Source organism: Canis lupus, chromosome 20 (genome assembly GCF_003254725.2).
Source record: "Canis lupus dingo isolate Sandy chromosome 20, ASM325472v2, whole genome shotgun sequence".
Classification (NCBI taxonomy): domain Eukaryota; kingdom Metazoa; phylum Chordata; class Mammalia; order Carnivora; family Canidae; genus Canis; species Canis lupus.
In genome coordinates this window covers 2,160,587-2,173,832 of record NC_064262.1, presented here as the reverse complement: position 1 = coordinate 2,173,832, position 13,246 = coordinate 2,160,587, and the positions used below count along the sequence as shown (strand labels likewise).

At 37.0% G+C, this 13,246-nt stretch overlaps 1 protein-coding gene across 5 annotated transcripts in view; it reads right to left on the bottom strand.

The window, feature by feature from the left end:
- The window catches only part of KBTBD12 (kelch repeat and BTB domain containing 12), a 78,686-nt gene that overhangs the window by 57,274 nt on the left and 8,166 nt on the right, over positions 1-13,246 (bottom strand). For all 5 annotated transcript variants that reach the window (XM_025448096.2, XM_035702462.2, XM_025448111.3 and 2 more), the window contains exons 3-5: positions 11,353-12,561; positions 6,775-7,045; positions 4,384-4,534 (exon numbers count right to left, since the gene is read on the bottom strand). In XM_025448096.2, coding sequence (XP_025303881.1) covers positions 4,384-4,534; positions 6,775-7,045; positions 11,353-12,422 — 1,492 coding nt within the window. In that variant the 5' untranslated portion in view covers positions 12,423-12,561. The remainder of the gene's footprint in view (positions 1-4,383; positions 4,535-6,774; positions 7,046-11,352; positions 12,562-13,246) is intronic.

Here is a 13,246-nt window from a genome sequence, read left to right as displayed (position 1 = left end):
TTTTCTCCAATTTTCTCCCTCTCATCTTCAGATTAATATTTTCCATTGATCTATTTCAAGGTCACTGATTCTTTCTTCCAACAATTGAAATCTGTTTTTCAACTCATTATGTACATTTTGCATTTGGGTTATTTATACTTTACAACTTTAGAATTTTCATTTGGTTCTTTTATTTTTTATTTATTTTTATTTTATTTTATTTTTTGTTTTATTATTTTTTAATAATAAATTTATTTTTTATTGGTGTTCCATTTGCCAACATACAGAATAACACCCAGTGGTCATCCCGTCAAGTGCTCCCCTCAGTGCCTGCCACCCAGTCACCCCCATCCCCCGCCCTCCTCCCCTTCCACCACCCCTAGTTCGTTTCCCAGAGTTAAGAGTCTTCCATGTTCTGTCTCCCTTTCTGATATTTCCTACCATTTGGTTCTTTTAGATAATTTCTATTTATTGATAGCACTGGGGAGTCACTGTCATTTTATTTTAATTCTTTAAAAATTCTTTAAAAATGATTTTTATTCATTCTATGAACATGTATTTAATAGCTACTTTGATGTTTATGCCTGCTAAATCCAACATTTGGAGCCCCTCAAAGACCGATTTTATTGAATGCTTCCCTGTCCCCACCCCAGCATGTGTTATTCCCTGTTTATTTTCCTTTACATGTATTATAAATTTTTGTTGGCACTAGACATTTAAAATAATACAGCTGATCCGGTGCAACTTTTAATTTTGATTTTGTTTTTCTCCCTAGGGTATTTTTTCTTTTTTGTTATTGTTGCTGTTGTTTTTCAGTGATTTGCTTAGATTTAATATGCCTCTCCTGTGGTTTGCTTCTGTCACTGCTCCATTTTTAAAAATTCTCTCTTTCTCTCTCTTTAGCATAGGGTTACTCTTATTTCTTCATGGTTCAGGTCTAGTCAATGACTAGTTTTTTGTACTCAAACACTAGTAAGGCTTCCAGCCTTGTTCGGTGGGTCTAAGTGTAGGTTGGGAGCACACTCAAAGCTCAGGCAAGTTTTCAAGTCCACCATGACTTTTACCTTTTGCCTAGCCTTCTCAGATCTCTGCAATGTGCTCAGACTTCCAGCTACCCAGGATTGTGTAAAGAGCTTATATCCTCTTATGGGCTCCATGTCTGTACAGCTTCACTAGTCTCCGGGGATATGTGGAGAATTTATCAAGCCCCACTAGGACTCTCATTTCCAGGTTCCTATTAAATTTCTGGCTAATTCTCCTGTCTGCTACTGTCCCAAGCAGGACTAAAAACTCAGGTTAGGAGACATGCAGGCTTTTCCCATTTGTCACTGTGAATGTGGGTTTCCCATCCTTCACTCTGAAACTTGTCAGCCCCCTTTGACAAACAAAGATGCTGGTTTTCACAGCTAGCCCACCCTGCTAGAACTCCCATGCTGGATCAACTGGAGCAGCTCAGGAAAGAATGCCAAGGATTGCCTGAGGACTTACTTCAAGTTCAGCAGTTTTGAGAAGCTAATTCTTCTCAATTTGTTGTTTTTGGTTGGTTTCTAGAGACCTGAAATGGTTGTTTTTGAAAAATCTGTCCAGTTTTATGGTTGCTTTTTGGGGAGAGGACGTCAACTCATTCACTTCTTCATAGTTGGATCCTTCTGCTTTCACTTACCTTTTGGCCTGCTAAATTTCTACTGCCATAACACATCTTATAAGCTTTTCAGAGAAGTTTTAAAAATGTATTCCCAACATCTTTTGCTTTTTTTTTTTTTGGATTTTCAGTGGGAGGATCAGACTAGATATCTAGTCTGCCATACAAAAGAGTTAATATTTTATCAGTTTCTTATGACCATTAAATGCATTTCTTTATGCAAAGAATTCAGCAAAGTGTCTGTACCACAAAGGGGCTCAAAAAACAGTAGTTATAATGTCTGAACACTTACACTGTAGGGATTTTACATACTTTGTTCTATTTAATCCTAACTCTAAGAGGTAGGCATTCCAATTTTAATATTAGCCAAAAGAAAAAAAAAAAAAAGATTTACTATACCAAGGACATGCAGGTAGTAAATGGTGGAAACAAGATTTCAATCCAAATCTAAGTAACTCCAAAGTTGGTAGCTTCCCCACTTTACCACTCTACTTCCATGGTGAAGGATATTTCAGAGGCTGTTATTTTGGCATAGCCTCTAGAGTAACTAGGAGATAGTAAGAAATTAAACCTATTACAGGAATCAGGAAGAAGGGTTATTGTAATAATTGGCAGTGATCCCCATCACAGCAGGGCATACTTCAAATCCCAAAAGCAGACTGGAATTTTGCTAAGACAACTAACAAATGACTGTAATCCTCTGGGTGAATCCTCAAAACTGGTAAGGTCTTGGGGGTTCTATATGGTATTTGCCCCAATTCCAATTATACATACAATGAAAAACAAAATCTGAACTAAGGCTACCACAAAAATACCTGAAAACTGAACCTCATTTCATTTCAAAGCTTCTAAGCATATTTGGGGATTAAGGAACAAATGTTGGGAATATGGTCTCTTTTGGACTGAATCTGACAACATGGTGGCTTTTATTTGAGTGATTATGAATCCGGTCCTCAGTTCTGAATAACCAGAAACTAGATTCTAAGCTACTACAAAAGCCTTCTTGACTGCTGTGTCCATTTCCAATCTTTCTTTACCTTTGATCTGTTATTTAATCCTCACCTCACCAATACTTCCAAACATTCTTTAATCATGTTGCTTTTGCATAGTTTCTCAGTACTTACTATTGTTCTTTTGGTTCTCCACCATAGACCTTTGTAACTTGGCTGCCGGTTTATCTATAAACTCTTGTCTCCTGCAGCTCCCTACACCTGGTAGGTTCATTTATTCACTATCCTGTTATTCTCTATTCTTACTACATTCATTCTTACCTCCAAGTCTCTGCTTGAGCTTTCTCCCTCCTCATTTTTTCCCCTGCCACTTCACACCATCTCCCTTCCTAGGTGAACTCTTTTTTCTCTGTCACCTACCCAAATCTTATGTGTCACTTAGCATCTCCCTCCTTTCATTCACCTAGGAGACATTTGTTCATGCCAATAAGTGTAAGCTCTAAAGGCTGTCACTAAGGTGGCTTTCCCCATATGATTTATCAAAACCCACATCTAGTGTAGCTGTGGCTCCACATTAGGTGGAAATCTCATTTTTGTTCAACTGATGAATCACTTTTATCACACTTTTGACTACTTCCAACTTTAATATAATTAGGAGATCAGCCCTTCCCTCCCAGGAGTTATACATCTATCCTAGGCAATCTAGCCCAGTTTAGATATTGTCTCTTCTGGGCCTAAGACACAGCATATGGTTATAACCAAGTAACAAATGTATTTCCAGAGGAAAAACTTAATTATAATTATGAGTCTCAGAACTGAGGTAGTCATAAATTATGTTGCATAATGTTCTTAAAATTATAAAACTATTAATATTTGACTGCATTAATTATTTTGCTCCATGCTGTGCAGGCAGCCAAGAGATAATGGCTTCCCTTTAGCAAAAAAAAAAAAAGCTATTCAAATGCTTGATTTGCTCTCAGCCTGTATCTCCTGCTTTTTCTTTGCTATCTTTTTGGTACCCATCATCTTCCCTATGTTTTTGTCAGTTAGTCATGGGATAAAGTAAAGAATACTGGAATATTTATCAGTTTACCAGCTGGTCAGCCTCCTTGTCCCAGTCTCATCCTTTCCCACATAGGAGAGGGACAGCAGGAAAAGGAGGGAAGGTGATGGAATGTGTTTAGAAGAACGAAGGACTTAATAAAAGAGAAAAAAATAAGAAGTGAAGAAGGATAAGGGAAGCATAGATGTTTTAGGACTTTAGTGGAAATGAACAAGTCTTTCATCAATCCCTACTGGTTAGTATAAGACCACACATATTTAAGAAAGAAGAAAAAAATGCATTCAGAAGAGAATTATTTGCTAACACCTCTATAGAAATTTGGTAGGTGATACAAAATGAAGAGGATTGGCATAATCCGTGCCTTACCTATGGGTGGCTTACTCTACTAGCACAATCACAGTTGGTTGCAAAACCCACATTTCATCAACTAACGGTGGCCAAAGGCTTATTCCCATTTCAAAATATTGTACTTGATACTATATATAAAGATGTATCACTATTGTTCTTGCATTCCAAGACACCTGAAAATTCCATATAAATAATTTTGTTTTCAATAAGTCAATGGACTTTCATTTAATCTTATCTGACTGTGCTCTGGAAAAACAAGAAACAAAAGAACATTTTTGGCTAGTTACAAATACATCTGAACTGGGATGCAATAGGAAGGGAGAATCTGTCATTTTTACTGAGGCAAACTGCTGAGAAAAATAAAAGTAGTTATACTCTTTTCGCAATATGCTTCTTCTTACCTAAAACATAAATCTCACTGTTGACTACAGCTGTACTGAATCGGTACTTAGAGAACTTCATGGGCGCCCGGTCTGTCCATTGATCTTGGCTGGGGTCATACTGCAACAGTCTGTTGCTGAGTCGATCTGGTTCTTCATCAGGAAGATCCATCTGTGTGAAATATGACAGCTGATATAATAACATACCACTCAGAAATCTGAGTACATGAATGCAATTAATCCAAGCATGACAGCTAAGGAGATGAATAGGAGTTAGCTGTTGAGACTCACACTCAAAAACACACCAGATCCCGTGACTTGGGGGTGATAAGTATGCCGTCAATGTCAGAGGAATTTATATTCTTTAATAATGGAGTTAGGGTGTCGGCTTATAGCAAACAATCTGTGATCTGAGCAAAGAGACAAGACAGCACTTTTTAAAAAATGAAGCAACTGCAGAGCCTTAAAAATGAAACCCAACTTTCTTGAACAGTATTTAAAGTGCTATTTCAGCAAACTTTATAGTGCTAGAGTTTAATATTTGTGAGAAATTTTAAAAATTCATAAGGCATTTTTCTCTGTAATATTTTTCTAATCCAGACAGAACAAAATTAAGAAAATGTTTTAGTGTTTCAGTAATCAGAGTATGACCTATAGGAATAGTCTGAACTTAATTTTCAAGATTGATGGATTAATACACATTATTTGCAGTTTTTATGTATTTATTTATATGCATTTTAATTAATAGAGGCAGTAAAAACTGAACTATTTATTCTTACACACATGAAATAGCTTCCCCTAATCGTAAACTTCAGGTGAAGTAGTGTCGTCTTTGATGTATCAAGAACTTTTATGACATCAAAGGATGCTTTTTAAGTGTCTTTTGTTTTGGATGCAGGTGTTTCACACAGAAATAATTGCCATCCTTAGGAAAATTGTAATTAATTTAATTACTTTAAATACACCAGGGATTATGGTCGCTATGATGCAATTGCAACCCCAGGTTATCTTGGAATTTAATGTATTGTATTAGGTAGGGACCAGCTAAAGCTTTTGTTACACAATAAATATTCATGTGTCATTTGTTCAAAGACATTATACAGTAACATATATTGATTTTATTAATTTTCCTTCTAATTTTTAAGTATTTGATCTTTATTTTAGTGGAAAGAAAACCAAAGAAAAGCCCCTCTGGAGCTTATTTATGCAAAATTAACTCTGTAATGGACAGCTCTGAAAATGCTTAATTACAAATAACTGGTCAGGTTTCAGCTACTAGCTGTGATTAAATCTGTACTACTTTTTGATACACAGGAAACATTTCAAAATGTATTAAATGTGAAGTTTAAGTTTTAGAAACAGGTATGATAGGCAATAAATGGTAAAATCCAAGCTTATGAAATGAATGCAAAAAGCATTGGTTTTATTAGTTTGATCATGAAGCAAATTTCCAAAACAAGAAATTATATAGGCAAAGATAAGTATACTTTTTGTCATGGGGATGGACAATGAGCCAGTAAGATTCATCTCATGAGAAAAACTGGCAGACCAGGGCAGAAGGCAGCTGGCATGCTACTGAGAGCTCAAGGCATTTGGAGAGAGAAGACGGAGGGCTACTGTGGTCATGCTCTACTGACTTTGCAATCTTGGCTTGCCATGTCTTTGCTGGGCTTCAATGCAAATGGTATCCTGGTTTCTCTTTCTGCTGGTGCCCAGCAAAGACATTAAATGTTTAAAATCACAATATAATATACTTTTGTGAAAATGATTGTGCCATCACAGGCGGAATATTCTGGTTTCCCACTAAGACTAAGAACTTCATTTTTTAAGATTTTTATTTATTTATAAAGACATGAGAGACATAGAGAGAGGCAGAGACACAGGCAGAGGGAGAAGCAGATTCCCTACGGGGAACCCGATGCAGGACTCGATCCCAGGACCCCAGAATCACAACCTGAGCCAAAGGCATATGCTCCACCACTGAGCCACGCAGGTGCCCCTAGACTAAGAACTTTAAATTTGGAAAAGACCTAGGAGCTACTTGCCTCAGCTCAGACAACTATTAAGCAGACAGAAGTGGGATGAGGATCCAGTGTCTCTTATCTCTTACTTAGATGCTCCCCACAAATCATTCCCCAGCAGAAGCCTCATTCATAATTAGCAAGAATGGGAAGGATTATAAAGAGCATAGCATGAATACTGAATGAAGTTGTGTCTATGAATAACACACTTTAAAATTCATTCTCCTAAACTGCCTTAACACTTTACAATCTTAAGTTTAATATCCTATAAAAGGCATTTTACCAAGATGTAAGTCATGCTCTTTTAGTGTTCAATAACTACAATATTTTTCAACACAGCAGCCAGATGTAGCACAGCCATGCCAATTACATGTACAGGACATCTCTTAACCTGAGGGGTCCAGCCTCCGATCACATAAAGCTTATTATTCACTGTTACTACGGCATGACATGCCAACTGCAGTGGAAGGGGAGACATCCTTCTCCAACTGTCCCGTTCTACAGAATACTTATCGACACAGTTTGTAATGAGATACTGGTTTTTAACTTTCATCTGTCCTCCTATAACATAGAGGTCATTATGGACACTGCCCAGAGCATATAGCTCTCGAAATTCAGCTGTGCATAACTTTTCCCAAAACTGGTTTCCTCTATCATGATACCTGCAAATTAAAAGAGAGAACCCAGGATTAGTGTTAACTGGAAAACAACTTATCCAAGAAACACACTTAAGTTTCTTCTCCAGCTAGAAACAACACCATTTGGTTCTTCTAATTGGAGAGGAAGAAACATTAAGATAGTAATAGAGGTTTGTGCTTCTTTTTTGGCAAGGATTAATGAACAAACTATAATGTTCACAGAAATAATTAACCGTATCTCTCTGCAGAATTTTAGAAAATATATTGACAAAGTATAGATTATCCAGGACTAGCTTTCATTTCCTAATTCTGAGACAGAAAATCAAGAACAAATAGGAAATCTTGCAACAAATCATTTGTAATTTTACTATACTATAAAAGAGGAAGGAATAAAAATGAAATACAAAAATGTCTTATTCTGTAGACTAGAAGTCTCATTTTAATACTACATTAAAGCGATCAGCTTTCCAGTAGAGAATCTCAAAATATCTCAATTCAGATATTTCTAATGGGACAAATTAGAATGCACAGAATTTTAAGGATTGTTCTTGTAGTTGTAACTAGCTTAGAACAGAGTCAGGAGCACCTGTAGATGTTTGCTGCTACATTTAACATCTGTTTTAATGCTATAGGTATGATCATTTTGCCAATTTCTTCTATGAAAAAGTATGTCAGTCTGAGAAGGGTTTTGGAAAGTAGGCACACCAGGATATATGGTCTCTCAGTACCTCCTAGAGTCCAGCACATTAACTATGTATGTGGTGGGGCAGGGGGGGGAATTCTGTAGTCACTAAATATATGATTTTATGGGTATCTTTTGTCTTGCCTCTTGATAATGGTAAGTCTGTTTTCTCCAATCATGATTTGGGACACATTGTCTAAGAAGAACAAAAGTACTTATGGGGACATTGGGATGTGAAATTAGATCTGTCCCAGAAAATCCAGAATATATTCTGGAATTCAAAACTAAAACAAAACCAGGAAAATATAGAAAATAAGAAAAAAAAAGGTGTTCTGCTTGGAAACAAATGAAGAAATTATGAATGTTCTATATGGGGTAAAATTTTAAAGTACAGACTACTTATTTTGTATCAAACATTATTTTGTATCGGATTATAGTAGTTTTTGCTTGTTCCGGGGAGCCAACTCTTATACTCTTCCCTAGAGATAACTCCTTGCTTCAGGCTTGACAGGGAAGTTGGAAGATAATGTTTCTTTCCTGGAGGGCATGTCTGGCTTGTCACACACTGAGCGCAGAAACTGAACAAACTCAGTGATCGTTGTCTTCTATGTAATTCTAGGTAGGGAGCCAGTCCCTGGAATCACAGATGATATTTTCACCACTAGTTTTAATTGGACTGGATTTTAGAAGAGGAAGGAGGGTTGATGGAATTTGGTGGCATCAATGGTGGTGTGGGGTGGGTACTGAAGTAAAGCCAGTGGATGAGGATATCAAGAGAACTAAAAAATAGGTTTAAGAAAACAGGCCAAGATTGAAATACATCCCATGAAGATTGGGAAGTTATGTGTTTGCTGGGCAATCACGCTAATATGATTTTAACCCTTTGAACTAAAAATGGGGAGAGAAAATGTCCAGATAAAACTATAAAACATATTAAGAAAAATGGATATGACATAAAATGCAATAGTGACAAAAGCGGTTCAACATTCACAGAGGTTGATCGTGTACATATCTTCAGCTGTCTGTACCCCCAAGTATGAGAAAGAATTACAGGAGATGGAAAGGTATATCTTTTCTGAAAAGAAATGACCTACTAGAGTACAGGTCTACTTCCTCTTTTAAGCCAAGAAATATATCTGTATAGAAGTCTACGAACTATATAGAGTAGAGGCAAGTTGAAGAGTATCCAGGCAAAGATAAAAGGGGTAAGAACAGAAATATTATTATAGGAATGTACCACGAGATGATCATTTCTCACACATATAATAAACTGGAACTAACATGACCTTCAGTAGTGCTATAAGACTTTAATTATCTAGATATCTGCTGGAAGTCTGTCTTATTTAAGCCCAAAGCAATGCTTCTTATATTTCCATTATTTGCCTTGCTGACCATTTCATTATTGGAGGAAGTAATAAGTAATAATAATAAGTAATAATAAGTGTATGTCATCAGAAAGGGAAGTAGGCTTTCAAAAAAAAGAGGAAAGATGTCTGAGGATCATAACAGAAAGACACCTGGACAAGGTTGGATGTTTATTAAAAATAATGGCAGTCAAGAATTAGGCAGGAGACATGAATAGACATTTCTCTAAAGAAGACATACAAATGGCCAACAGACACATGAAAAAATATTCAACATCACTCAGCGTCAGGGAAATACAAATCAAAACCACAATGAGATGCTACCTCTCACCAGTCAGAATGGCTAAAATCAACAAGACAAAGAAACAACAGGTGTTGGTAAGGATGTGGAGAAAAAGGAACCCTTGTGCACTGTGGGTGGGAATGCAAACTCGTGCAGCCACTCAGGAAAACAGTATGGAGGTTCCTCAAGAAGTTAAAAATAGCGCTACCCTATGACCCAGCAATTACACTAGGTATTTATCCAAAGGATACAAACATAGTGACTCAAAGGAGCACAGACACCTCATGTTTATAGCAGCAATATTCACAATAGTCAAAGTAGGAAAGAGCCCAGATGTCCATCAACAGATGAATGGATAAAGATGTGGTGTGTGTGTGTGTATGTGTATACATATATAGTGGAATATTACTCAGCCATTAGAAAGGATGAAATCTTCATTTGCAACAACATGGGCGAACTAAAAGGTATTATGCCAAATGAAGTAAGTCAATCAGAGAAAGACAAATATCATGATTTCACTCATATGTGGAATTTAAGAAATAAAACAAATGAACAAAGGGGAAGGGAGGGAAAAATAAAATAGGACGAAATCAAAGTGGGAGACAAACCATAAGAGACTCTTAACTCTAGGAAACAAACTGAGGGTTGCTGGATGGGAAGTGGTGGGGGGGGGGGCCATGGGGTATGGGAATGGGGAATAGGAATGCTGGGTGAGGAGTATTAAGGAAGGTGTGTGATGTAATGAACTTTGGGTATTCTATGCAACTGATGAATCACTAAACTCTACCTCTGAAATTAATAATGCACTATATGTTAATTAATTGAATTTAAATACAATAAAAAATAAAAATAATGGCAGAACCATGGACTGTCCTGATGAGGAAGAAAAAGAGCTATGTAAAGAACCTGAGGTATTTGTAGAAGAGGCCCTACAATGAAAAGAAGGGCACCTAGGGGTCTGACATCCTGGCTCTGTAGTCATAATTGTTCTGAGGGAGACTGTGCTTGCTGCCCAGGGACACGTTCTGCCCTCAAGGGCACAGGGCCAGGTCTCACCCAGAGCTCTACAGTCCCTCCCCTATCACTACTAAGGGGGATGAAGGTAAAAGGGGGAAAGGCCTATAGCTGAAAGCAGATAATGGAATGTTAAGAGAGGACAAAAAAATAGTAGACCTCTTAACCCTTTCTTTGTCCCAACTTTGCCGGCAATAATTCCTTTCTCACTGAAAAGTCTTAACAAATCCTCATAAGGGGGAAATGAGAGGGAGAGGATACCGAAGGAGAGCTTTACTACCTAGTGCTTATTCTATATACATATTTTTTATTTACCAAATTAGACTGAAGCCCTGAAAGCTCACTGAATACTTGCTGAATAAACAGTAAACGAATGTATGCTCCTCATATTTGAGACCTAGATAATATGCTATTTAGCAGATACTCATGTCTCCTATGATTCTAGAATTTGAACCATTCTTAGGCCACAGGCATTTTATGCTACTGGAGGTTTAGAAGATCTACAAATTAAGGATGTAGAATGAAAGCCAACAGATAATTAGTAATTCTTGGTTGAGAAAAAAAATTATTTACTACTCTGAATTATGAGCTAAAGATATCAGTTCAAAGGGATCAGTATTAATAAACTTTTCTTCTTGTTAAAAGTCATATCAAGCTCTTCAAAACTTGTAACTAAGCAATTACATTCTTTCATATGGATCAATAATGAAAGCTAAGCATGAAACTACAAATAGAATCATAACATATACACATTTAACTTATGGAAATCCAACTGTATGCTCTTAACAAATAAAAGGAAAAAACAAATTTTAAAATGTGGGTGATTTCATTATGAATTTTATATATATATAAAACATGTAATTATAGATAATTCTGACTACATGTAATTGAAGATATGAGCACTCTTTCCAGAGTACTTTCTTCTACCGTTGCTAATGTCAAAGCAAGATAATTAAAACCAATTTACAAATATTTGCGGGATACAAACCTATAGATTTCAACATTCTTGTTTTTTTGTCTAGAGAGTTTAGAGGCACTTGCTTCTCCAGCCACAATTATGGTGTTGTTTTCCATGACCACACCAGCACACACGGTTCCCAAGCCCTCTCCATACTTGGGAGAGGAGACAAAATAGGTCTTCCGTGAAACAGGATCAAAACAAAAACTGGCGTCCCCATAGTTCCTATGTCGTGACCTGATTCCTGAAGAATTGTTGCCAATGCAAAGCAACAGACTAGTAGTCTCCATGCCATAACGAAGATTTAGAGAGTGCTGCTGGGGAGTCTTGATGGCTTTGAATGCATTTTGAATTATGTCAATGCAATTTGCATCACATAGAAGCATTGTGTTCCTTTTTAGGGCTTGTCTTAAAAAAGAAGGATTTATAAGTTCCAATCTGACCTGCTTCAAAAGCTCAACAAGATGCTCTGTGCGCATTTCTTGGTTATGATTTACCCACCTCAGGACTAAGTCCAGAATGCTCTCTTCTCTCGATATGTTAAGGTCATCTGATTTGATAAGTTTCAGAAATTGGTGTGCTTCGATTTCTAGTATTTCTTCATGTAAGCTTACCTCAGCAAAGTGCTGATATAAATATTTCTTCGATTGATCAGATAAATCTTCAGCTCCTATCTGCTTTGCAAAATAATAGATACCTACACAGTTTGAGGCATCCATATGGTCCATCATATATTTTTGACACACACTAAAGATTTCTTCCATCTGCATAAAATAGGCAGCCATAGCTACAGTCTGTACATTGGCATTATTGATTTCTAAAGCTGCGTTGTACATATAATTCAATATCACGGACACACTTTCTGCTGTGATGTCATAAAGTATGACTTCCCTCTGAGTACATTCAAGTAGTCCACAGGTGAACATAGCTTTGAAATAGGGACTAAATGCAGACAGGACCAGCCGGTGGCAAGGAAATTTCTCCCCTTCTGCTATCAGTACTACATCGATCATTTCTGCTAATTCTCTCATGTTCTTAACTTGATTCAGTAAGTTCAAACTATGTTGGTATTTTTCTTTTCCCTCAGTCTTGCACTCCATGATACACTTTTCAATGTTTCTAAGTACGACGTCTTCAAATTTAGCTGGATTCTTGAGGGGCTATTTGCATGTCTGATTATTCACAAAGCAACAGAGATGTCCTGGAACACTCCTGATGGAAAGAAAAGAATCCTGTTTCCTGTAAGAAAAAGATTTTCTGTGATTTAAATATGCAGCATTAGTACTAAGAAGTATTTATAAATAAGTGTTATGCATTCCAAATGCAGTAAAGACAACCACTTTTGTATCTAAAAATAATGTGAGAGTATAAACAAGTAAATTATTAACTACTAACACTATTAACCTAATCTGCAGCAGAGATTTTTCTAGGAGGGCTGGTAAATCCTCCCTGGCAAGGTGAATGAAGAGAAGTGATAAGATGGTACATTTTGCAATTCCATTTGCAAAATACAAATACCAAATACAGCGGGCTCACAGGCCAAGGAGCAGGGGCATTAGGTAACCTGCTCTCCGAGGAGATGCATCACTGAAAATGTCATGTGCACCTGCCCCCAAAAACACACTCGAATATTATAATGGCCACAGAACCACACAGGAGGACTAAGGGGAAAAAAGTCCATTAAAATTCTGTTCAAACTTCTCCTCTGGGGGAAATAATTCAAAATGGTGCTTTGGAAAGCACCACCAAATGACTGTTGATCTGAGAATTCATAACACTCGAAACATACAACTAAACCATTCTAAACTTAGAAAGTGCACAAAAGCCATCCCATTCTTCCATCCCCACTTCTTGTTAAGCTTCTCTTCGCTCCCTACTTCACAGCAGCTGCGATGGACTCCCTTCTCCCCTTAAAAAGCACTGG